General features: G+C 45.4%; 1 protein-coding gene across 10 annotated transcripts in view; it reads right to left on the bottom strand.

Moving 5' to 3' along the window:
* Window positions 1-27,094, bottom strand: part of LOC135910189 (uncharacterized) — a 328,772-nt gene that overhangs the window by 28,183 nt on the left and 273,495 nt on the right. For all 10 annotated transcript variants that reach the window (XM_070531648.1, XM_070531652.1, XM_070531644.1 and 7 more), the window contains one exon: window positions 12,468-12,782. In XM_070531648.1, the coding sequence (XP_070387749.1) occupies window positions 12,468-12,782 (315 nt within the window). The remainder of the gene's footprint in view (window positions 1-12,467; window positions 12,783-27,094) is intronic.

Raw genomic sequence — 27,094 nt, 5'->3', positions numbered from 1 at the left:
AGAGACTCTCATTGTAGATTATTCTTTGCTTGTGCAGCGCTAAACGTAAAACTAATTTCCAGTAACGAATCTTGCAGCTAAATTTTGTACTCTTTCAAGGCGTTCCTTGTCACCAAGCATCACTTGGTCCCACACCTCGCATGCATATTCTAACACAGACCTGACGAACGTCTTGAACAGTAGCTCTTTAGTAGCCATGCTGAAAATTTTTGCGTTGCGCCGTAGAAATCCTAATGGCTTTCCTGCACTCGCTATTACGTGATCAACGTGACGATGCCATTTATATCAGTGGTAAAATAAACTCCTAGGTGTTTATATACAGTCACCCGTGACAATGCTATATTACCTAAGGTATACTAAAACAAACGTGATTTTGTTCTTGCTGAATGACATGAAAACTGTCTTAGCTTAATTAAAGTTCATGTTGCAATAACAACACCACTGAGAAATGCGGATGAGATTACACTCTAGAATGCGGCAATCGTCTTCAGAACTAATAGGCTTGTACAAAACTCAATCATGAGCGTACAACCTCAAATAGGACCGGACTCCTTCACTGATATCATTGATAAATAAAATAAACAAAAGTGGACCCAGAACTAAGCCCTGAGGGACGCCAGAAGTGATGTTTCTTCTTGATGACCCAGTACCATTAAAAGCTACGTACTGTTTGCGCAGTCTTAAGTATTCGGCAATCCATCCAATAATTTGTGTGTTAATGTTGTAAGTATGAAGTTTCTCAATTAACTAAGAATGGGGTACAGTGTCGAATGCCTTCCTGAAATCTAAAAATATATAATATATTGAAAATCTGCCGTCCATAGCACTGGCAATATCAAGTGTGAATTCAATTAATAGTGTTACGCAAGAAAAAGTCTTTCTGAAGCCATGTTGAGAGGGATTTAATAGGCAATAGCGATTCATATGTGCTACAACACTTCTGTATAAAACGTGCTCTAAAACATTGCATGCAACACACGTTAAAGAATGCGGATGATAATTGACTGTGTCACATCGCGGACCAGATTTATGGACTGCACCAATTTTCCAATCATTGGTCAAAGAAGCTTCTGCCACAAATTTTTTAAAGAGTATTTTCAAAGAAGGAGCTATAGGTCGGGCACAAATTTTAAAGAAGGTATTAGTTAAACCATCAAGTCCTCCGCCATTAGCAGCATTCAATTTCAAAAGCAACAGTTCTATGCCACGTCTCCTGATAACGACGTCATCCATATCGCCCATCGGGGCTATCAATTATCGCGGGGTACTTCTGTAGTCACCATCGCTTGGCATCCCAGTAGGAAACATGGAAGGAAAATGCTGATTAAAGCATTCCGCCTAAGCTTTGTCGTCAGAAACGACGCCGTTTCCAGAGACAAGTGACGGAATAGGTGTTGCCTCTTCTCAATTCCTTTTGACGTGCTTCCAAAATTGCTTGGGATCATCTTTGATTCTCAACTGGATAGTTTCACTAATAGCATAATCTGCTACGCGAAATGCCTTCTTCATTCCTGATATAATTTCTTTCAGCGTCTTCCTCTTATCACTTGACGGCACTTGGAGAAAATTATAAAATATTTGCCTTTTCTGTGTAAAACTGCGAAACGCTTTCGAAAACCAAGGCTTACTCCTACTTCGTCTTTCATTTAGCACCCTACACCTTATGAAACGCTGCCGAAGTTCTAGCATTTTGTTTTTGAGGCAAGTCCATATTTCATCTTTATGTTTATATTCAGCTTCTGTAGCAAATACGTCATAATACCCATCCAAACCTTCATTTATTTTATCAACTTGAGCTTTCGAATAGTTATACAAATGTTTCACCACAGCGTGTGCAGGTTTTACATGTGTAATTTCCATTTCAGATAAAACAGCACTGCGGTCCTTAATTCCAGGAATGACAAACGTACAAATTGCCAATTGAGGTTGCTTTGTGAAAATAGGATCCAGAACATGATATCCTTTAGTTGGTTCAGACACTGTTTGAGATAGTGCGAACAAATCAACAATGTTCATCAATTCCTGTCAGCTGTCTCTTACAAGCCTAAAAAACTACTTTCTTGATGCGATGGCTCGTACACGCTATCCCGTCAGCACCTTGATGTATGTGGATTAAAAGTCAATTTCTCCCGTTTGCTCGAATAAAACCATTTTTTTGCCTAAACAGATAAATAATGGCCTAACAGCTCGCGTTCACTTTTGACCCTTGATTGCCGCGTCATTTATGTATTGCCGTTGGTAACGATTCAGCTATAGAAAAAAGGTGACAACAAGATGATTAAATACATGACCATATGCGTCCATCGCATGTTACAGCAGGATATATTAGTTTATCGCTGCTGGCTCAAATTTTGAAATCATGAAAATGTCTACATGGTGAACGCTGGGTCTGAGGAGTACAAAAATAACGATGACAAATTAGGTTTTAAAGGCAAAGCAACTTATTTCACTGTAATGCGCCGATTTTTTATTATCTTACCCATTAATACCACTTAATCGTATCTTCTTTACTCCTTTGCTTTCTTTCCCTGCATTTTTGTTCTGCGGGTTTACTGTTTCGCATTTACCTTTCCACGCAGAGTATCATGTATGTACATGGTTACCACCCACTATGGTTGCTTAGTGTCTGCGGTGTTAGGCTGCTAAGCATGAGGTCGGGATCGAAGCCCGGTCGTGGAGGCGGAATTCCGATGAGGATGCAATGCGAAAACACCTGTGTACTTAGATGTAGGTGCACGTTAAAGAATCCCAGGTGGTCCAAATTTCCGGAGTACCCTACCCCCCTCCACCGTATGGCGTGTCTCACGATCAGATCGTGGTTTTGGCCCGTAAAACACCATAATTTAATTTTAATTGTATGTCGTTACCAGCCCAATAGCAGATCTCTCTGCTCACTTAAATGGAGAGCCTTCTCTCCATGCCACCTCGATGGTTTCATTGATCCACTGATCAATCGGCCAGTCGATCACGAGTGTGGTTCTAGATGTCCTTGCAAAGAAGCAAGAAAACCGTGTCGAGATCTCGCTTAAACTCAAGAAAGATGCCGGGCAGCAAAAGACGGGAAGACTTGCGCTTCTTTTGCTGTTTGGTATCTTTCGAGACATTTCAAGATGGAGGCATACCAACTAGATAAGTACTCTATGCTGCTTCAGTGCTGATTTTGCTTGCCTTTTGTAGCGAAGCTGTTAGTGCGAACAGAAATGCTTGAGAATGTTATTAGCGAGTTTTCACGTTTTATTTGAAGAAGTAGATCCTTCACCAAGTTCACAAAAAATGAAAGTGGTGAAATGTGAGATATTATCGGTAATGTGGAGGCCAATTCCTAAATGTGTGGGCTAACAGACGCTAAATAAAGATTGATAAAGCCTTTCTTTTGGGTCTGTTCAGAGGTTTGGGGAGCATGGCGGCAATGCTATGGCAGACATGTACCGAAAGTTTGAAGTGTGTAGGGTAAATACGAGCTTTGAAAATAAATATTGATACCCGTTTTATTCCTATACGAGGTGTGTATATGGCTTTCCTAATATTCTCGGTAAGGTAAACGAGGAACTATGCTAATGTTTGGTTTAAGTAAAAACGATGTGTTTCGATGTTTTAGAAGTGTATTTTAGTAACCGCGTTAGAGGCCTGCGCATGTCGTGAATAAAGTCCACGTGCTAGATCACATTCATTTGAGCACAATAATAGGAATTCTTTTTATGCCTGATGGATGTGGGTAAAGTTTCGATAGCGCAAGGTTTTTTCGGGCTTGAAAAATTCTTTAGGCAATTCTTGAAAGCGTTATATTGACACGCGTACTTATTTACCCTTTTCTCGGTGACTGCAGTTAACCCAATAACAACTAACTTAAAGTTATTGCTCAGCGTAAGACGCGCCTGCATGAGTGGAACTTACTGGAATGTTATCGATGATTCTATGCGTTGTCTGTCGTCACCGAAGCCTGTGTAACCTGACTGTATACGCGAAGCGAATTGTGTAGTACCAGCGATTACTCTGGAACCTTCGATGACTCATGTATAAAAGCCGACGCTCTTGACCTGCTGGTCAGGTTTCTGCCGACCACCGACTACATTCGCCCTGGTCGTTGTGCTTTGAGTGTAACTTGCTTTCGTGGGCACAGGCTCGCCCAACAGGAAGTTAAGTTATTCACAGTTTCGCAGCTGTGTTCATCAGCTTCACTACTAAGTGACAGTATGGCCGTTATCCGCAATGTTCCCAGAGACTTATAGGAGATATGTGCGTGACAACGTGTTCGCCTTCGGTGGGAAAATAAGTACTGTTAAGGCGGTTTGTTTGCGGAGAAAGTTTAAATTTCTGGCTAAATGATGAACATTGCGAACAATTACAGAATGCTAATACTCGTTCGCCTTAAATTTTTGTGTCATACCAACCACTTGGTAGGTTTCCTCAGTGTCCTTGATAAACTCAACGAATCAGACTGCTAATATTCGGGAAAAATAAAAGGTATGTTGTGCGTAATTCATAGGCAAAGTTCCAAGTGTGTATGTGCATAGCGAATTTTGCAGTAAATTAATTCTGTAAGTGCTCCAGGAAATTATAAGCGTGTTTAAACGCAACAAATTATCAGCGCCATAAAACGAAAATATATACAGCTGGAATGAAGAAAACTATGACAGCCACCTAGACCAAGTTTGTTGAAAATGGGTGAAACATTGTGGCTGAGGGGCATGCGAGGCTAAATATGCCTAACTAAATTACGGCCCTATGCTAAAAAAATTCGCTGAGCAAGATCATGAAAATGTTTTATGTGCGTCGCGTTTTCAACATGTGGCTCAACAGGTGAATCATATGCGGGCAACGTTTTAATTTGGGCGATGTCATTACAGGAAACCGAAATTCTTAATGCAGCAATTTCAGTGAAACAGTTTCGCTGGGAATGGTACTGCGATCGCACAAGGTCACACGAGTGTGCAGTACGTTTTTCTTAGCGGCTGGTACTAAGCCTAACCAACCAAATATCTGTAGTGGTTGCAATATCTGCGAAATTATGATAATCTATTGAGTTCTGGAATGCTCCATAAGGGTCTTTGCAAAAGAAAGTGCCCTGACTTGTGGGCAAATTGTCCGTTATTATAAATGCTGATTCCTTCAAGCATGACACACACTCGCGGGAGGGATTAGCCACACAATAACTGAAATAATTAGCTATGCTCAAACAATCGGAAAGCCGCAAAAGAAAACGGATTTGATAAAAAATGCTAATGACATAAAAAATTAATTATATACAAAATAACTTCTGACAGTGAACGTTCGTTCTTCTCGTACGCTTTCTTGTGCGTAGTTGTTTTTCGCCTTCAGATTGCTTACATACGCATGTCTAAAATGAACTGAACACCATACTGTTTGGACAGCAGTCAGATGCCTAAATAACATCCCCATTTTTACTGCGCAATCTGCACTGCGTGCAGTACTATTCCCTCACGACTAAGCCTTGATGGCAGTGACGTCATTTGAAAGAAATACAAATCCAAAATTCAAAATTTACCTGACGATGCACCTGCATATCCTGCTTCAATGTATTGCTCTAGCAGTGTGTTCCGGATGCGCTGCGTACTTTTAATGTAGAGATAATCTACTTAGAGAAAATGATATGAGCGCAAGACCTGCATTTTAGTTCAAGTACTGTAATTTGTTTTCGTGCCTGTTTCGTGGATTTTTAAGACGCGTAATGCCTGTATGTGTTTCTATTTAATGGTTTTTACGGTTGCCCCAGTGATATCGTCTTTTAGTGAAGTTGTGCAGATCCAACGTACATATCATAATCTATGTTAAAGAAAATCTTAGTGAAGTGGCTTTAAGCAGGGTATCGATACTGAAAAAATTCGGGTTTGGTTCCGGTTATGGTTCAGCTCACTTTGATTTCGCTCCGGTTCAGTTCTTGTGTGGTGAGATAAACATTTATAACGGTTCGCGAACGGGTTCGCAACAATGACCCGGTTCGCAAACCGATTTGGCGCAGTACATTTTATTGTGCCCCATGGCGATATATTGCATAGTGATATCGACTTGTCCGCATGGCAGTGCGCAAGTTTCAGAAGAGGACGCATTCGATGCTTCAAAGCGGTGCAAAAGCGCCTCTAGTGAATGCGGTGTTGCCTTAGAAACGAGCCCTAGAAAGTTATACTGCGGTGTATATCGGTAATTATGAACATGTAACTTACAGAAGTAGCAGTTACACGAGTAGCGAAGTGCGTTTCCGCTACATTTCTTCAGCGCTTTCCGCACACGCACAGCCATCTTGCGGCAAACAGAGAAGACCCCCTCCTCTCAATGTACGACGCTTCGCCGACAGGTGGCGCACTACACGCGCATTGGGGTTGTGCGGGGACAGGTGCGAGGCGCGGCGCGTCCCGGACTCCCTCTCCCCTGACGACGTTTCTCCTTGCTCCCACACGGGTTGCAGAATCAAGCGTCCTTCCATTCTTTAGATCACTATCTGTCTATCTCTCTGCCCGTGCCGATCACGACGTTTGGCTGGCGTGCATCGTTTCCCCAGGGGCTCCGAGACACCGAGTTGTTTGGTTCGTTCCGCTTGCTCAGGCGCACGTTTCGCTGCCGCGCCGAACACTCCGCTGCTCGACGCTCACCGCGTCGGATGCGGGGTGCCTCGTAAGTGATCGCTGCGCCGTAGCCCATTGTCTTACACCCCTTGGCGGGTCGACGGGAACGCTGTCGCGTTCCACTCTTGAAGGCGAAGCTTAAGCGTCCTCCAATTTTTATGCGAAGCATACTAGCCGCACAACCACGCTCTTCCTTTCTGCGCCGCGCGCGGCCGCGTAGCTACCATATGACGTCATAACAGCTGCAAAAGCGGAGGCTCAACTCGTGCGCTCGCTTGCGGCCGCGTAGCTACATAGCCGGGTCTCAGCTCGTGCGCTCGCCTGCATGAGTTGTTTCTTCCTCTAGCCGAACCAAATATAGCCAAGCAACAGCAGTTCACCAGGCTAAACAGTGGTTCAACAACTAAAATAAAGGCTAGTATGCTTCGCATCCTGGGCTTAACCTTAGCTAAGCCACAGCCATTTTTTTAGAAGGAGGAGCGGCCATTGAAGCTTCTCAGCGATGAACAAAAATGGTTTGTGCTGAACCATACCTCGATCTTTCTTACGAATCTGCATGTGAGCACAGTCTTGCGTTGGTTAGGGCAAACAGAAAAAAAGTAAAGACTCATGCGCATTGTACTCCCCGAATAACATCTACAACTCGAAAAGCGTTGTACTCTGCTCGGCTATGCACCAAACGTGCGTTGAACCGTGGCACGTAACATAAGCAGATTTCGCGCGCCGCTTACAGCCCCGGTTACATCTCACTGAGCAAGTTAAGGCACACATTAGCAACCGCAATTATATAGTTACAATAAAGTCATGCATGCGGCTGAACTTGCTGATATCCCTCCTCGAGGGCATCGTGTTTTCCGTTATCCGTGTTTAACTAGTTTATCTAGTTTTAGTAACAAGTTGACCTAACTGCCGAAATGGGGGCGTCATCAGAAATGTCCATTCCGCGGAGCGCACGGAACAACATTTTGGTCGCAGAACACAACTGTCATGGCTGGCTTCGGAAGAGCAAGCGTCTCTGCATAGGTGGTCGTGTTTATAAGCGCATGCCCATTCTATATCCCCATTCCTGCACACCATCTAACTCGTGTGTAGCAACTCTGATATTAAGGTGTGCCGAGTGAAGAAGCGGTTATTCGAAGAATCGTGCAAACCACTGAGCACCAGTTGTTGCCTTATATGCATAACCCTTCCTTGCTGAAACAGTAACCGTTATGATTTTTTTCAGTTCAGACTCGGTTCGGGTTCAGTCACGTGAAAAGATATAGGTTCGGGTTCAGTTCCGCTACAAGTTGTGGTTCGGGTACGGTTTTCCATGCGGGATTGAGTTAGGGTCCGAAACCCTGGTTTTAAGTGCTGCGGAACCACAGAAGTTTGTTGGTTTTCATCCAGTAGAGTATGTTATCGCATGTAATGTTTAAGTTTACCGCCGCAGAAGTGACAAGTACAATCTCAAGCATTTTTTATGTTTATGCACTATAGAGTCCATAAGTTATGCCGAAATGCACAGTTACACAGTGCGAGACGTCTACAGTGTTGTCAGGAGTACAGGGGCGTTGTATGATGCTTCCTGAAGGACGATGACAGGTGTATGCACAGAGAATTACGACACGTATTAAGCAAAATTTTAGGAGTACGTGCCTGTTGTGTAACAGGTGCATATGCCCATTCATGAGAATTATCCAAGACTGGGCATGAACCTCGTGCCACATATCGAATGGCTTTATCGAAGAAAACCCAGTAAAGCAAATATTCAGTTGAATATGATGCGATGTTCCAATAAGAAGTCGGTGTGCGTTAGGGATACCTATGAGCCTATATGCATTATATGTAAAGGTTACATGTAGGAATTTATTTGTTTATTACAAAAAACAAATGCGCTGTTCTTAATGTCTAGAGCTGAACAGAGACGTGATGTGGCGAAAGGGCGATGTGCATGTGCCATCAGACGTTTCACAGCGTGAAGTTTTCATATCAGACTACGAAGCTGAATTCTCGATTCAGGTGTCGTATAAATTTAAAAAGATCGTTTTTTGCATGCATTACCGCGGGGGTTCCTATGACGTCTTTTTATAATTTGGTTATTTGTAGAAGGAAATATCTAAAGAGCAGATGGCTTAGGAGGGAAAGGGACATATATTTCAAAGTTTGATCGGACAGCTTTTACAATATACTACGGCAACGATGTAACCATGGACATGAGCTATTTCCATCCTACAGGCATCAGGTCATATTTCCTTTTGATACCACGTCTACATGAAGGTTACGTAACGTATTTGCGTTTGTACTTTTCTTTGCACTCCGGCAATGCTATAGTGAGGTTACTTAAAGAGAGATTTCGTTTAAGGGCTGTGCATGACTGAAAAATAGCGTAATTATGCCTGGCTACAGCACCCACTGCCGCCGTTTTCAGTGTCCCACTCAAATTGCTTATTTGGTTTAAGTCTTAGTCGCACCATCACCGACCACTACGTGAGTGCTTTCGTTTATAGTTTTTTCCCATTCACATGTCCTAGCTCTTTCTTCACTTTATTGTGGTACCATCTTTCTCAATATACGGAGCTGCACTGAAAGTGCTGATCTGGTTGCAAGTAGGCGCAGCGTATGTAAGGCAATGTTTACATGTGACCTGTGCCACATTAGTCTCAATATTCTCCCTTAATCTTCAATTACGATACTCAAGGCATACTTGTGCTGGTAGTATGTTTTGATAAGACAACGGTAACAGTCCCGTCGCTCTTGACTGAATCGCACGCTTGGAGCCCTCTTTCTTTTGAACCCCACCAGAACTGCCTGCGCCGTGTGCAGTGCGCGAATGAGTAGTTTGCGAGAACGTAATAAAGTTTGGCTTTTGCAGGTCCATTTCTATATTTTTCTTCTACCAATATGACGAGACGGGACGCTGCTCTAAATACCCCTAGTAAGGCGAAAAATGAAGGCGCCCGGGCCCTGCAAACATCCAAAACGAACCGACTGGTCCGCGAAATTAAAACCCGTTGCGGGGTGGGATTTAATTATCTGCAACTCAACGGGGGACGCGTGATGGGTGCTCTTTGCGAAGGGCACGTCTGCATTTCCTCCTTCACACTAAAGTTAAAGCCAGTTCCCCCATTGTTTTCGCAATATTTTTGTTTGGCAAATGCCCTTACTGAGCAGAATATGGGTTAGCGCGTCGACTTTGTTTGATTATTCCTTTCGGCGCATGTTTTATGTGGTGTTCACTCACTGTCTCTTAGCGCAGAAGCTCTTGTTAAAGACAGATTTGAGCGCAGACCTCAGCAGCTACCTCTCGAATATTGATAAGAAGCCCGCAGAAATATGGACTTCTGTGGGAGTTATTCTCGCATTGTAGCGACAAGAGCCAGAAGGCGTTCATAGTGACGTTACATAGACGGGATAAATTACCTCAGAAAGACGCTCCTACATTTCGATAGGTGGACCTATCTTGGTCCACCTATCGAAGCGCAGGCCAGCATTCCTGAGGCATTTTATTCATGATTATTTAATCTCTATGCCACAGGGAGCTGCTCCATGTATCGGCTTGCTTCTTGATTTTGGCTCTATGGTTTGATGAATTTGATAAAAATGCGAATGATACGATACGTGACTGAAGGTTCGCTTATGGAACTTAGTTGATATAAAGTTCGTATAAATTGTCAATTTGTACATTTGAGGTAATATGCTGAAGAAAAGGGGAAAAAAGAGAGGGCCCACATATGAAAGTAGCTGTCCCTCAAGACAAGACACAATGCGGGGTGAGGTTCACTTAAACGAAATAGAACAGAAAGACTAGGCGAAACTTCATCACTAAGCATGAAAAAGAAACACCATTACATCCGTTAATTAATGAATGGCACAAGAAGTAATGGAAACTGGCACATTATTGGATAAAGAAAGGAGTGAGTGCGAACGAGTATATGAGTAAAACATCGAACGGATAAGACGAGCCTTTTATAACAGACATAACGAGTCTAGGTTTGTTTCTGTAGGGCTACGTTAAGGACATCGTGTATCGGACAGCGGTGCAGGACCTTACTGACTTCAATCAAAGGATTACTCATGCGGTTGCCACAATTGATGAGGTTATGCTATAGCGGTTAAGACAGGAAACCAAATTTCGCCACTATGTCCTTCGTGTAATCAATGGCGCCCATATTTAGTTTACTAAGTGATGAAACAAATTTTGATCTATACTGCTAATATTTACTAGATTCCATATATTTAACTACTCATATTTACTCGGAATAACAGTTTGAAATTGTAAAGAGACTTTATGGACACCTTGTAAAGCATGGGCGCTTTAGCCTTAGTGGCTCATAGTTATCAGCTCGAGTGCTTCCTAAGCATTTTGCCGGGAAGCATCATGCCACTTTATGTCTATAATTAACAACATACTCCATTAGGCAGAAAAAATTGCACAGAGCTGCTTTCAAAGTTGATATGAGCCTTATGAAAGGCGGTCGATATATGATATCGACACTGTAGTTTCTAGGTATCGTAAAGCGTTTCGCGGAGTATACCAATAAGAGCAGCTTACAACATTTGCGTAATGTTCTTAGTGTATGTTCAGTGCATGCTCGTATATTGCAGACCATAGGTCGGCTCAGATTGAGGAGGTGTCGGAGTGATCACGGCGGAGCAAAATTCTGGTGAATCTGGGTCCTAGTGTGAACTCTAAGCAATAATAATAATAATAATAATAATATATGTTCAGAGCGAGTCTGATTGATTTCAGTCTATGTTTTCCCTTTGGTAGACACACTGCTCATAGCCTTATTAATCTAGGAAAGTGAGGTTCGATTTTTTATGTGCTGCTTTCATAGCGTCGTGGTTCCGGCTACTCTGTTTAATTTATTGATATGCAAGAATAAGTTTAAAAGGTAGTGATAGCAACGATACCAAGCTATTGCGCAATTATCGAGGGATTGATAGTTGAAACAACTTTTCTCTTAGCTTTCATTTCCTCTTCGGTTTAGTTATCATCAAGCGTAAAAGTAGCGCTATAGCCAACTCTCTGTGGTAGAGCCAATTACTCCTACGTGAAAAAAAAATATCATGAGCCATTCCTCTCTGTGAAGGTAGTTGACCAGCGAAGCTGTTTAGCACACGACACGGAGGTGACACACAATTTTGAACAAAGGTACCAACTCACTTATTGTCTTGCTGGGGGGTCATCATGACGAAAGGTACGTACACTCATTTATTGTCTTGATCTGTGGCAATTATACCACTTGCAACTGCAATCACTTTCTTTGATAATGTCAAATCGATGCACGTACGCTGCATGGTCGAGTGGGCCGGATCGGAGCCCCATCGCAAGGAATATGTCTGCAAGGTGGCACGCGTAAAACACTCCCTTTTCGGTACCGACACATCCACATTGAAATACCCGACAACGACAACAGGGGTAGTGTCATCGCAGCTAATCCATGCAAAGTGTGTAGCCATGAATCTCGCGGGACTATGAGTCGTTGCATTTTTTTGCTTGCTTAATTGGTCACGGGGATATGAGCCATTGCTGACAGTTTTCGACATGCTGTTCTGTATGTTGCATGCGTCATTAAAAAGAATTTAGGCCCTATTCGCTTCACTTTGCTGAGTGCCTGTAGCCTCTGTCTTACGGGGCTATGAGTCATTGCATTTTTTGCTTGCTTACGGGAGCATGAATGCTTATGGGTACATGAGCCATTATTGATTATAGTTTTTGTTCACGGAGAACAAAAATGCACGAAACCTTAGCCATATACAGCTTGACTGTAAAAAAGAAAGAAAAAGAAAACAACTCCACCTCTCACATCCCTTCCAAGAAAAGGCACTGTCCTCTTTTACCTATTCAATCTGCCGCAATCGCTGCACGAAGATCCCTCCTGTTGAGTTCACGGTACTCACCCTCTCGGCGTTGTAGCTGTCCAGCAGCCGCTGATTCTCGGCCTTCAGCGAGTCGATCTGCTCCTGCAGGCCCCTGGCGACGTGCGCGGCGTGCTGCGGCACCACGCCCTGGAGCGAGTGCTGCAGCAGCTCCTGCAGGTGGTCCCGCTCCTCCTGGAGCAACTTCACCTCGCGGCTCAGGATGCCCAGCGCAGCCTCGCGCTCCGTGATGACGCCGCGCAGGGGCTTGCTGATGCGCGTGCCCCGGCCGGCGTTGGACGGAAGAGTCTTGCAGGACGACTTGTCCTGGAACACCGCCGCTATGCCGTACCGCATCTGCGTTCACCAGGGCGCAGGAAACGGGATTACCAGGCTGAGAAGCAATGGCCTCCTGCTCAACATCAACGGCTGCTGCCTTTGTCAGGATGCAACGTTTCAGTTTAGGGCATGTCGTGGCTCGTCCCGCTCACTGCTGAGGTGCATACTAACGGGAAGGCTGCGGCGAGTTTCAACAGTTCCACTGAAAGGCGGTTTTTTTTTTTTAGCTGTACACGGGACAAATGTGGGCAGGCAAGAACGTCGCTCAACTGTCAAGTGTGTTTTATCTTCGTGCATGCGGCTCGTCGCTTGAAATGCTTTTGCACAGATATAAAAAACAAAATGACTGTGACGTAGTTATGCTTTGAAGAATCTTCCTTTCCACATTTGAATTCCACTACCTCTGCATTAACTTCCAGACCATGTTCATACATGATTGCGCTTGTATAAATTATTTTGATTGATTTGTTATTGATAATCAGGTTATGCCTTTTACTAACCATGCATAATTTATTTCGCTCCATTCCTTGTCGCTACAAAAATTATAGTAAACATCCTCATCACAAACTGATAACGTGCTACGTGGACGTTGCAAGCAATTTGTTCTTATTATGTTGTATGTGCCATCGTGCCATGGTCCCAATTAGGATTGGCCGTATGAATAAATAAATAAATAAATAAATAAATAAATAAATAAATAAATAAATAAATAAATAAATAAATAAATGGAGGTGCACATAATGAAAAAGAAGTATAGTGCCGCATGCGCGAAAATAAAACTCAGACTATATGTTTGATTGACGTCCTTGTACGTCTGCATTCGTCCATTATTTCAGCTCATCTGATAAAACTTGCCTTTGCCACTTAGCCATGAACAATCTAGCACCATTCTGACATTCCTAGAAAGATCAGCGCCGATTTCCTGCTCTCGATGACCCTTTTCTCACAGGTACAAAAGAAACGGTGTTTGCATGCTGGTTGCCAAGTGACAGATTTGTCAAGCGGATGGCTCTTGCGTTCTATTCAGTCAACTCTGGAAATCCAGTGGTTACGTTACGCTTATCCGCCTCTCTCCACCACAATCGCGGTGTCGTCTCCCTTCTTTTCTTGTTCGCTAGCGCTAAATATATGCTTTCCAAGTGCACTGCTAATTAAGGAATATGGACTGATTGGACTCAAGCGTACGTCCCTTGACGATTGCCGTTTCCGAGAGGGAGTGCTGCTCAACGCGACCAGGCCATAGAGCCTTGCTAACTTTCATGCAGAAAACTGATTTGGCCTCCCGTTTATAGAGATTTTTTCCGTGTTCCTGCTTTCTTTTGTTTGTGTCTCTGTCATTTGTTTATTTCCTATTTCTTTGTTTAATATTTATTTTTCCTCTTCTCCCCTTTTCATTCCTTCCTGCCGACAGAGTAGGCAGGCGTGGTGCCCCTCTCCATGGCACTTGTCAGTTTGCTCCCTCCCTGGTGGTGGTGGTGGTGGTGGTGATGTTGAAGCATGCGGGGTTAGCCTGGCATACATAGCCGGCAATTGTTCCGCCTGATCCTCCTTCGAGTTCAGATCAGTCGTGTGTCACCAGGTGTCGATGAGCCCCGTGTCTCGCAGGAAGGCTATCAGAAGTCGTTGCGCTCTCTTCCTCAATGCCGCGGGCCCTCCGGGGAAAACAACATCTTCAAAGGTCCTGTGCGTGAGACCGCTTTTTTGTAGGTTGTCGACCATTACTTTTCGTTCCGTGTCAAACTGAGGGCACAGCCAAATGAAATGTTCGATGTCGCCAATGTCACCACAGAAAACACAGAGTGGGGAAGCGCGAAGCCCAGTCTTGAATAACCAAGCTGGGGTGTACGCGGAGTCGGTCCTGATGCGGTATAAAAGCGTCGCTTGTTCACGTGTAAATCCATGAGTCACACAGGATTCGTGTGGATTCTTGAACATCTCTCTAAAGTGAAGGCGGATCGCACCCTTAGGGTTTCGAAAAGCTTTTGGAGCTTTCACTTTTGGGACAGATGTCAGCGCTAGGCGTGCCAGAGCGTCAGCTTCCTCGTTCCCATCAATTCCTACGTGTGATGGAATCCACTGAAACCTTATGTTAAATCCTTTGCTCGTTAGGTCGTCGATCAGTGCCAGAGACTGCCTTGTAAATTTCTCTAGAGGTAGGCCCCGATGTAATCTCTGCAATGCTGACTTGGAATCCGTCAGCACCACGACATCTCGTGCAGAAAAGGCCCGTAGTTTCCGCAAAGCCGCGGTGATTGCGGCACTTTCGACTGTTGTAGAGGAAACTACGCGATCCAGTCGGCCAGACCATGACACATCAAGGGATGGTATGCAGAATGCCGCTGCACAGCTATCTGTTTGTGCGCACACCGAACCGTCTGTGTACACTTGTAGATGGCTTTGAAACACAGTGCTCAAGTGGTCCAGCACAGTGAACTTGGCTTCGGCAGTTGAAATGGTGCGTTTCGTCGGTAGGTGGGGTACATTGAGGCTGCAGGTAACGTCCGGAAAAGACCATGGCGGGTCAAGGCGACTTCGTTTAGGCCATTCCAATCCTAAAAATCGGAAGGTGTTCAGCGCCGCATGGAAATGTGAGCGAGTTCTTGCTCTTAGCCGCCGGAGAAGCGCCGTGCCTGCCCGTGACTCGCCCAGCCTTAATAGCTGCGTCAGCAAGGCCTGAGATGCCAAGAGGCGGAGTGGAAGAGACTCTGCCTCATTAGTGACTTTCTTGTTTGAAGCCGCCGTTGGAACTCCCATCGCCAAGCGAAGTCCCTTTCTGTGCACTGCCTCCAAGCGCTCGAATTGACTCGATGACGGTGATATCAGAGGGAGCTGATAGAGAATGCGGCTTGTTATCAGTGCGGCGTTCAGTTTAAGCATGGATATAGGATTGTTACCCCAACGTATACCTGCCAATCGACGAAGTGCGTTGATTCTTTGCACTGATGCAGCCACAACACTTTCGACCGCACCACGCCATAGCAGCTTGTTGTCGATGGTGACGCCCAGGAATCGAACATGAGTTGCACGAAGAATTGAATGCCCTCTGATATTCAGCGTCAGACGTGTCGACTTGCGTCTCACTCCCGGGAAAAGCATGAAGGCCGATTTTTCTGCTGATAAAGATAGGCCAAGCGTCGATAAGTGGCGATCGATAGTGGAGATTGCGGCCTGGGCTATTCGGGCCAAACGTTTGTGCTGGTACCCCGAGATCCAAATGCAGATGTCATCTGCGTAGATGGACATTTTAACTGCCGTCCGACCTACTTTCAGGGCATTTGGAAGGCTGGCCATGGCAACGTTAAAAAGCAAGGGGGATAGGACACTTCCTTGTGGGACGCCGAGGGAAATTCTTCGCTTGTCACTCATTATACTTCCGAGCTTAACTTGGACACATCGATCCCTGAGAAATTCATGGACGAATCGAAGAGCATTTCCCGAGACGCCCATGGCTCGGAGTCCGTTGATGATGCCTGTATGAAGCACACAGTCGTATGCCTTGGCAACATCCATAAAGATGGCGAGTGTGGAAAGGCCGTCTGCGCGATGGTGCTCGATATGGCTCAGTAGATCCAAGACACTGTCCTGGGCACTCAACCGTGGACGAAATCCAATCATACATGATGGCAGTCTATTTCCTTGCTCGAGATACCATGTTAACCTCGTACATATTAGTCTTTCCATCAACTTTGATGCGCATGATGTTAGCGATACTGGCCGGTATGAGGTGAGGTTTGCAGGATCCTTTCCCGACTTGAGCACTGGCACCACCCATGCTGTCTTCCATGCTTCTGGGATCTCTCCTGTGCTCCAGACGTGATTAAATATGTCCAGAAGTGCTTGTTTTCGCTCATATGGCAGATTTGTCAGCATCTGATTGCTGATCGAATCGGGACCCACAGCACAGCGTCTTCTTAATTTGCTAAGCGCCAAATTCAACTCACGAAAGGTGAACGGCGTATCCATGGTATGCGATGCTTCAGACAATAGAGGGTTCGATACTCCTGCTGATCTGCCAGATGTGTAGACGTCTGCAAAATCTTCTGCAAGGGTTTGCAAATCTTTTCCTTGCTTTAAAGCCAGTGCTTCGAATGGCCTGGGCAGGCGAATCTTTCCGGATAGGCTATTCATTCCTCCCCATATCCTTGTCATGGGAGTAAACGCCGATAAACTCTCACAGAAAGCAGCCCATTGAACTCGTCTTAACCTTTTTGTGTGACGACGGATGACAGCGTTTATCCTGTTGAATTCAGTTTTCGCAGATGGATTGCCTGTGTTTCTCATTAGTTTCCGCTCCACTCTCCTACGCGCTGCGCAGAGGTTCTTTAGTTTCAAATCAGGAGTAGGGAAATGATCTGGCAGTTTCAACATTGAGGTAGCCACTCTTTTGCTCCGCAGCATATCTGCGAACAGCTCACCAGGGGATTCGTCCAATGCTTCTCTGTATGTGTCCCAGCGGGTCACAGCACAGAATTGTCGTCCAGCAGTGTGAAATCCGGTGATGTTCGTGAAGATCGGAAAGTGGTCACTGCCCATCCTGTCTGGGGCCGTTGTTGACGATACGACAAGGTCTGGAGAATGGATAACGAGGTCTATGGCACTCCATGAATCTGGTGGCCTGAAGAAAGTCGGTTTGCCATCGTTCGCGATACATAAGTCAGCAGCATCCGCGGCTGTGACAAGTTCCTTGCCTCGGGAATCTGCAGTCTTATCTCCCCAAAGCGAATGATGTGCGTTAAAGTCGCCACAGATTATTATAGGAGAGGGGCAACGAATGCAAAGGTCCTTTATGAACGCCTCCATGGAGACCTTCCTGCGCGGACTTATGTACACCGACACCACACTGAGTTTTCGTTTTCCTAGGCACACTTGCACAGCGGCGACTTCCAAGAAGGTAGAACAAAGGTCTTGCACTGGTAAGGTGACGTGAGGTATTTCTCGCCTGATGTATATCATCGCACTTCCATTCGCAAATGATGGTATACTCGGATTTCCATGTCTGATGTACCCTGGGATCGTCCTTCCATTTGGGAGACCGGCCTCCGAGAGTGCTAGAATCGGTATAGGTATGTCGCGAAGGAAAAGGCTGAGTTCAGAAAGACGCTCTAGAATACCGGCGTAGTTCCATTGCATTATTAAGGGCACTTTTGGACGACGGAATGGACCAAGTGGGCGAGACATTGCCATTATGCTACTGAGTGTATGTGGAAGTAGAGCAGAGTATTACTGACTCAAGAGCCAGCACTGCTTCCAGCATATCCTTCGTCGAACTAGCAGGCATCTTCGCAACGTGGGAACGTAGTGCCGTGAACAAAGCGCGTATCACATGCTGGCAGTTTTCCTGCTGACTGTTGCCAAGTGGTACTTGAGGTCGGTTTACTGCGGCCGCATAGGTGCGTTTTTCGGGCTCTTTTCGAACAGGTTTCTCAGCCGCTGAGACCGTTTGCGTTGGCTCAGTAACTTCATTTATCGGTGTGAGACGCGGGAAGTGGGATGCGTATTCTGTTTCCAAACCAGGCGGTTGTGGCGCTCTGGATGTCTTCTTCGTGTTCGATGGCGCGCTTGCACTCTTTGGACCCAGAACAAACAACTTATTTCTTCGCTGAGCAGCTGTCCGCGCAGGGCATCGACCGTAGCTAGCAGGATGATCACCGCCGCAATTTGCACACACAAAGTTGTCTTTACTAGCACACGTCTTAAAGTCATGAGGTCCCCCACAGCGCTTGCACCTCTGTTCCCCACGACAGTACTTAGCGATATGTCCGAAGCGCTGACACTTAAAACAGCGTGGTGGTGTCTCCACGTAGTCGACAAGCTCGTGTCTTGTGAAACCAAGGTTGATCTTCTCCGGGCGTTCAGTATTTGGAGCAAATGTGAGAACCACCGTGTTAGTGCGCCTTGACTCCCACTCACATGACGAGGTTTGGACCCGACGGATGATTCTTCTTGCATGGAACACGCCCTGAGGTCTCAGGTAGGTGAGTAGCGCTTCATCCGAGTACCATTTAGGGACTCCTCTAACAATGCACGTATTTTTCATGTAACTGTGTGGGACACGGGCAGATATGACTATGCCGCCGATTTTCTTGGTCTCTAGAAGGACGTTGGCTTGTCCTTCTGTCTCTACATCTAAGAGCAATGCACCCTGTGCTGTGAAGTGGCTCTTCACTGGTGCTCCACCGAGAATCCTTTCAAGCTCAGAATACAGGACAATAGGGTTTACTTGCCTTAAATTATCTCTTTCGGATGCTGCAGTGATTAACACTGGAATGCCCTCCGCCCTGTCTTTACGATGGCGCACAATTCGGAAACCACCCTCGTCCATGTCCAGGTCTGAAGGGTTTGCCACGTTGTCGTCGTCGATGATAGTTGACTCGTCTTCAGATTCACCAGTGTCTTGTCGCTTGCAGTCAGGCTGGCTTGTACAAACCAGCTGGCGTTTCTGACCCGGTGTCGGCCCTTGGGAGGTCATGGCGGGGTGCTCGTCGGTGCCAGCTTGGTTCCTTCTAGCACCTTGTGAGGCGGCGGGTGGGGCAGCACCCGTCGGTCTCCGATACGGAAGGTACCTTTTCGAGTCGACAGACGTCTTGAACCGTTCTGACCAGTAATATTACCAGAAAATAACGATAAATGTAGGCAGAGCTACTCAGACAGGCTAGCAGCAGATTCGTCGTCTTCTTCTTCACTCCCTGCTTCCTTTGTGTGTTTGTATGTTTCCATGTCTGATGATAATAATAATAATAATAATAATAATTTATTATCAAATATGCAAGTATAAGTACAGAAATCGGGTTCGCCTAAGCCGTCACAGTGGCTTGTCACGCGAAACCCGGCAGTCAATAACAAGACTCATCCAGAAACTGACTTTTCTTTCTTTTGCCAGAAAAACAAAACAAAAAGATATTGAAAACTAAGGTAGCGAGTGATAAAGTACAAGGCACAAAAAAAAAGAAGAGAATCACGAAAAAACAACAACAAAGAAAAAGAGAAGCGAAGAAACGACGAGAGCGAAAACATGTTTCAACAATGACAGGAGAAATAAAAATACGACGCCTATAATCATTCTGTGTACAATGCCCTTAAAGTTTTGCGAATGTCGCGTACAGACTTACAGGAAGAAATTTCAGAAGGAAGTGCATTGAATATATCTGGAACATAAAAGGCTCGAGTATATCTGCCAAATCTGGTTCGTGCGTGAGGAACTGAAAAAGCAGGTGCACGCCGTAAAGGACGGCAAGGCACAGTGGGGATTTTAAAGGTATCCGACCAGAAGTGTTTCAATACCACTGTTTGAACAAACAGTGAGCGCATATTCGGCATTTTTAGCATCTGAAAAAGGTTCATCCCTTGTGGTCTGTGTACGTCATAAGTAACACTTTTTAACATACACTTTAGCAACCTATTTACACGGTGATGCCAGGTACTAGAACAATGTACAAATGTTGTAATACCATATCTGAGCACACTGTACGCTAACGAGTGGACCAAATGTTTCCTAACAGACAAGGGTAAAAACACTTTGATGCGGTACAGTAAACAGACGATTTTACGAAGTTTGGCACATATGTAAGACAAGTGAGTAGAAAAAAGAAGACTAGAATCGAAACCAAATGCCCAAATACTTCACAGAGTCCGAAAATTTTATTGGAGGGCAGGAACAATTAATACATCGAGAGCTGTGCAGATAAAATGAAGAAGAAAGTGAAACACGTTTCAGAGGGCTATGGAAGCAAACCAACTTTGATTAAATATGATTGATGTCAATTACATTTGCACCAAAATAATCCATTAATTTCCCGACGTCGTTTTGGAGAATTGAGAATGCGTCTGGAAAATTCACATGTGTGGCTAAAATTGCAGTATCGTCTGCATATTGAAATAACTTGCAGACAGATAGCACGTTGCACATGTCTTTACCGTATATATTAAAAAGTAAGGGAGACAGTATGGAACCTTGTGGCACATCGGCCTTCAGAAAAACACGGGAACTGGAAATGTCTGAAATGGAAACAATCTGGGAGCGATCTGTAAGAAAATTGCGTAGCAATCGGAAGAAAGGTCCTCGAAAACCTGAATTGTAGAGTTTCTCTAGCATAATCGAATGGCATGCCGTGTCAAAGGCTTTTGCCACATCTAAAAAAAGTGCGCAACAAACACGATTTTTTTCAAGTGAAGAAAATAAATGGTCACTCAATTCTTCTAATAAAGCCTGAGTGCCCCTTTTTTCAATAAAACCGTATTGACAGTCGGGAAACCCCCCCGCTTTGTTAATAAAGCTGTTCATTACTAAGAAGACATGTTTTTCTAGAACTTTTGCTATACTAGGCAGGATAGAAATGGGGCGATAATTATGCACACACTTAGCTTCACCACCTTTTAGAAGTGGTCGAACTACGGCCGTTTTTAACCGCGTAGGAATACTTCCGCTTGTAATTATCCCATTTAGGATTTCCAGCAAGACATCTTTCAGAAAGCCAAAGTTCCTGTATAGATCAAACATGCGAATTTTATCGATACCTGGTGACTGATGCCTGCCAAAGCTGCCCAATAACGAGTAAAGCTCTTCTGTCAAAGTGGGCAGGAAAGAGGATTCAATTACAGGAGTAGCAGTGCTGCCAGTGTAGCATGATTGCTTAGATACCCCAGAAAACTGAGAGAAAAATTGGTTAAAATTGTCAACGACTGTTGATAAATCTGAATCGAAATGATTCTGAATATCTTGAGCCGAATTTGAAGGTAGTCCTCTCACCTCGTTTATCAGAGACCATGTTTTCTTAGGATTTCTACGAGATTCATAAAAGCGGTTTCTGTTGTACGAACGCTTGGCTGCACGAATAAGGGCATTTACTTTATTTCGAGAAGTTTTAAATTGTGCACGCAAAATGCAATTACTAGGCGAACGTCTGCACCGTTGCCAAAGCAGGTCTTTTTCTTTGATAGCGGATAATATCATGCTGTTCAACCAGGGCTGGTTCGGGTGGCGTTGGCGAACGTAAATTATCCTTCCACTGGACTTACATATAATGTCCATCGAACGTGAAAATTCATTATATAGTAACTGAGCATGTGTTGGTGGGCTAGTTGGTTAAGCATGATTACAAAAACGGCGCCGAATAAAACAACACACGAAGAAGGGAAACACGAGACAGCACGTAGGCGCCTACGTGCTGTCTCGTGTTTCCCTTCTTCGTGTGTTGTTTTATTCGGCGCCGTTTTTGTAATCATTATATAGCTCGAGCCTGTCGGTATTTTCAAGCAGGCCTGGCCAATCGAACAAGGCGACCAGTTTATCAAAAGTAGCCGTATCGGTAATGGCGTGGCAAGTGTTGGGGCTAGAACATGATAACGACCGAGAAGGAAAGCGTAACTGACAAGCTATGAAGTAATGGTCGGCAACTTTCTGTTGCCCGTGCCGTGAGAGGCGCCGTGCCTACCTGGCGACGTTCTTAAGGCTGTGTTCTTAAGGCACGGCGTCTCTGGCTTTTCCCGCTCCGAATAAGCTCGCAAAACTGTGTGCCCGCACATGCGGTGATAACAGGCGAGGCTGACAAATTAGGCGCGGCATATCGTATACGCTCGCTGCGAAATCGGAGTGGTTCATGCCCTACCTTTATCATGTGGATAAACGTACATCGATCAAACCGGACGTTGCACCAACGAGCGACTCAGGGAACGTGCCAGAAAAGCAAACAGCTATGCTGACACAGGGGTGAATCTTGTGTCCCATTCGAATACTTGCCGCAATTGTGCACCGCGCTTTGATGAGACCTTGATTCTGGGCCGGAGCGAAAGCGAGCAAGCGCGTTTAGTACTAGAAGCTTATCACATAAAGAAAAAAAGCATAGGACTGTGTCAGTGACACATCCTTTTATCTCTTTACGCTGCAGAGGGTCAGTTTTCAAATTCACGATATGTTAACTGCCTGACGTAAGTGATGTGCTAATTTTGATAACGTTTGCGCATGCGTAGCCATGGTGTACATATGTGCGTTGCGGCGGGAAAATAAAAGCAGTTAGTAGCGCTTCTGTGTGTGTCCCTTTCATTTTGTGGTCATCCTGGTTTGCGCTATTTTCTTTCACTGGATCCTATGGACATCTACGTAAAACTACACAGTCGACTTCAATCGATAGTAATTCGAAAAGCATGAACATAGAGTAAGATTGTGTCAGTGGATACGTAATACTAGGGCACGCAACACAAAATTCAGTGGCGAGTTGCCCACAGTCAATCAACACGAATGGTACTAACGCATAAAATGAAGCATCAGCTTAATAGCTGTGTTCGCGTACTCATGACATCTTTCGCACTATACCCGCGCAAAACATGTGTTTCTATTTTCGAATAAACAGACGATATTTTAATCCAGAAAAAATTTGTCAGCAAAAAGTATAAGACGGAGCTCATGGTACATACGTATAGGTGAATAATAATTAATCTTTCACTGCATTTCAATGGACACAAACATTCTGGACGAACAGAAGCCAACCATATATATAGATCATATAATGTAATCAAGGTTCATGGTTAAGGATACATAACTGCAAATTAACAACGTATAAGCGTGCACAGCACTGATTCCTGAAAGTTCGGTTGCTTCAGCCGACCATAAATAAACTTTGAACGTATTCAATGACGAATAAAACGAAAGCAATGAGGGAACAATTGTGGATTATGCATGTACGATTGGTGAAATACTGAGGCTACTTATTTACAGTGGCATTAGTACACGGTTGAAAATGCAGAGAGAAGTCTCACTTCGTGATCTTTCATGATCAAATGCTAATTTCAAACAGATGTAGAGAGCATATTTTTTTTCGAACATTCGTACATTTTATTCCAGTCAAAGGAACTATGCAGATCCTCGGTTATAGACGTCGTTTAGTTACATGTCACAAGAAATTTTTGAAGCATGATGTTGTATTTATTTCACCCGCGTATATTATTCTAGTCCAACAATCTTGCACATGCTTCAATTACAACTGTCATCTAATTTGAGAAGATGTATAGGATGTCCTTGTTTTCATGAAGCCTATACTTTTGCTCGTCTGTCTTTCTCTTCTCCCCCTTACGCTCCCCTTGTTTCTTTATCCCCCTACTGCTTCACGCCGTGCAGGGTAGCCAACCAGAACTTGTTCTGGGGCCGTATTCTGCAACGGTTCGCTTCGGAATCGGTTCGCTCGGGCTATTACGTCTGGATTACGCCACCCGGAGAAAGAGTGGAACGCCGCGGTGCGAGGGAGACCAACCAACAAGCGGCAGCCGCAAGGTCCCGTCGTCATTTTTGTTTTTACTTTCGGAGCGATAACAACTGAAGGATGTTTGATAAACAAATATTGGTTTGTTACATACGACACTTGCACATTTAATTTCCAGTTTCCGATTGGAATGGTACCTAGAACGATTCAACATCTATCCGAACGCCATGACAGGCTTCCGTCGGGGTCGCACGTCCATAGACAACGTCATTGACATCGTAACATGGGTCCAAAATCAAAAAAGCCTCAAGCGCCTGTCTGCGGCACTTTTTCTGGATATAAAAGGAGCCTATGATAACGTCACTCATGAGGCCATACTAAACTCACTTGAGGCTGTTGGAGTTGGTGGCCGGATGTATCAATGGATTCAAGACTATTTGACTGAAAGGCGTTTTTTCTTACAGACCGAAGACGGCCCAACTTCAGACCATTACATCTGCCGTGGTGTGCCGCAAGGTGGAGTGTTGAGCCCTATTTTGTTCAACCTCGTCCTGGTAGGACTAGCGGATTACCTACCGCAGACAGTACATGTCTCAATATACGCCGACGACATTTGCATCTGGGCCTCTGCGGTGACTCGCCCTCAGCTAAGAGCCAGGCTTCAGCGGGCGGCAACCATGACGGCTTCTTATCTCCGAGAACAAGGCCTCAGTGTGTCTACTGAGAAGTGCGCATTACTTGGTTTTACGCGGAAACAAATGTCATCGTATCCTGTTACCATCAATGGTCAAGCTGTATTCTATGTTAAGACACATCGGTTTCTGGGCGTCATCATTGACCGCAACCTCTCGTGGAGCCCTCACTGCGTCTATCTGAAGAAGAAGCTAGTCGCCATTGCTCAAGTCTTCAAATTTCTATGCGGGAAAAACTGGGGTACACCAGTCCATTCTATGTTGCAGCTGTACAGGGTTCTGTTTCTCGGACTCCTACGTTACAGCCTACCAGTGTTGTCCAATGCATGCAAGACGAACTTTCCAACCTTGGAGAGCATACAAGGTCAAGCCCTACGCACGTGTTTGGGGCTGCCTCGGTGCACGTCAACAGCAGCAACAATTGCCATCGCAGGAGACCATACAATTCAGACACATGTAGCTGTCGACTCTCTCAGAGCGCACATTCGCCATCTGTCGAGGATCCCCGACCACCATTTGGCCTCCCTACCAGCCGAGAGACCTCAAGCGACCTTTTCACGAATGATTAACGCTCATCAAGAGTACATACCAGCAAGTTTTACACCGGCGGCGAAGCCTTCCTCCCCCCTGTGGTGCCTGCGACAGCCTCAAGTGAATTTTGATATTCCTGGAATTACAAAAAAGTCCAATCATCCATCGCCGGCTCTGAAGCAACTTACACTCCTATTACTGCACCAGACGTATCATGACCGCATACACATATATACCGATGGTTCAACCTCACCTACCAGCTCAACTGCCGCATTCGTCGTTCCAGCCAAGAACGTTACAGTTAAATTCAAACTGTCGCACACGACTACATCTACATCGGCAGAACTTGCAGCTCTCCATGCCGCTATGATGTACATCACCGAAGAGCCAACAGAGAAGTGGGTCGTATTTTGTGACTCCAAGGCAGCCCTTCATAGCATCAAGTCCGCGTTACGTCACAGAACTTACGAGCAAATGACATCTGAAATCAGGGAACTGCACCACCATGCTCTGGAAAGAGGACACCACATTGTATTTCAGTGGATTCCTGCTCACTGTGGCATCGTCGGCAACAACCTAGCTGACAAGGCTGCCCGGTGTGCCCACGAAGATACAAAGACGCGTCCAACACCTTTGGCGAGGTCGGACGCTGCCAGAGAACTTCGCCTACTTGCGCGCAAGAAGTCCCAAGATCTCTGGACATCAAGTAGCTTCAATTGCAGATTACGTCAACTGGACCCCACGCTACGGCTACAACTGCCACCTAGCCTTTCCCGCGGCGAAGCAACCTTGCTGTGTCGCTTGTGGTTGGGAGTGGCGTTCACGAACGCATACTCCTACCGTATGGGAATGGCCGAGAGCCCGATGTGCGACTCCTGCGGGTGCGAGGAGTCCATCGAGCACGTATTGTGTACCTGCCCTCGCTACGATGTCCACCGCCTCCCTCTGCGGGCAACTTTACACAGACTAGACTCGAGACCATTCACCGAGTCAAAGATACTCGGACCGTGGCCACAACCGTCACTGGCTCGAAAAGCGATTCGTGCACTAGTGCGGTACTTAAAGTGCACGGGCTTAAGAGACCGCTTATAGTGTCATTGTGTAAGGTGTCCCTCCCACATGTACTCAGTGCTGACTCTCTCCCTTTCTTCCTCTTTCTATTCCCCTTTACCCCACCCCCAGTGTAGGGTAGCAAACCGGATGCTGTTCTGGTTGACCTCCCTGCCTTCCCTACCCTTGCTTTCTCTCTCTCTCTCTAATTTCCAGTAATAACTGCGAGATTCCGCCGCGGACAGATGGGGGCTTAATTTTATAGGCATTGTTTTGTTATTTTTGTCGCTAGGTTCTGCGCCATACGTCAAGCAACCAAAGCGGTTCTCTGTGTGGAGGCCACTGCTCTAATAGGATTTCATTTCACCGGGGCTGAGCTTCTTAGGGTGGAAAATTGCGATGAAGCTACCGTCCACACATACCACAACTTCGAAAATCTTGCCACGGTCAAGGAAGCGTTCTTGACTGGGGATTTTTTCTGCACTATGGGGGGACATCTGAACCCTCGCCCCTTTTTTTCCCTTTAATCCTAATGGCCCTAGCGACTGCAGTAATGATGCGGCTGGCTGACGGTTGCGACACCCCAACAGCTTCTACATTCCAGACGCACTGAAAAAGAGGAAAGAGAAAAAGAAGAAAAGAAAAAGCCGCAGCGTGCAGATCACTTACGTCGCAGTGTCAGCTCTACTAAATTTTGCGGTCCGAGATATTCTAGCTCGTCGCAAATCGATCGCACTGTGTTTCTGGAGAGCCTGAATTCCTTCGGAACTCTCCTTCGCTCATGTCGAACTCGTCGCTCGTGTTGCTGGCCAGCAACACAACCAAAGAAGCTGCCATCGGTGTCTCGTCGCGCCGGCCAGCGCGA

This window comes from Dermacentor albipictus, chromosome 1 (genome assembly GCF_038994185.2).
Source record: "Dermacentor albipictus isolate Rhodes 1998 colony chromosome 1, USDA_Dalb.pri_finalv2, whole genome shotgun sequence".
Taxonomy (NCBI): Eukaryota; Metazoa; Arthropoda; class Arachnida; order Ixodida; family Ixodidae; genus Dermacentor; species Dermacentor albipictus.
This window is presented reverse-complemented; position numbering and strand designations above follow the sequence as displayed.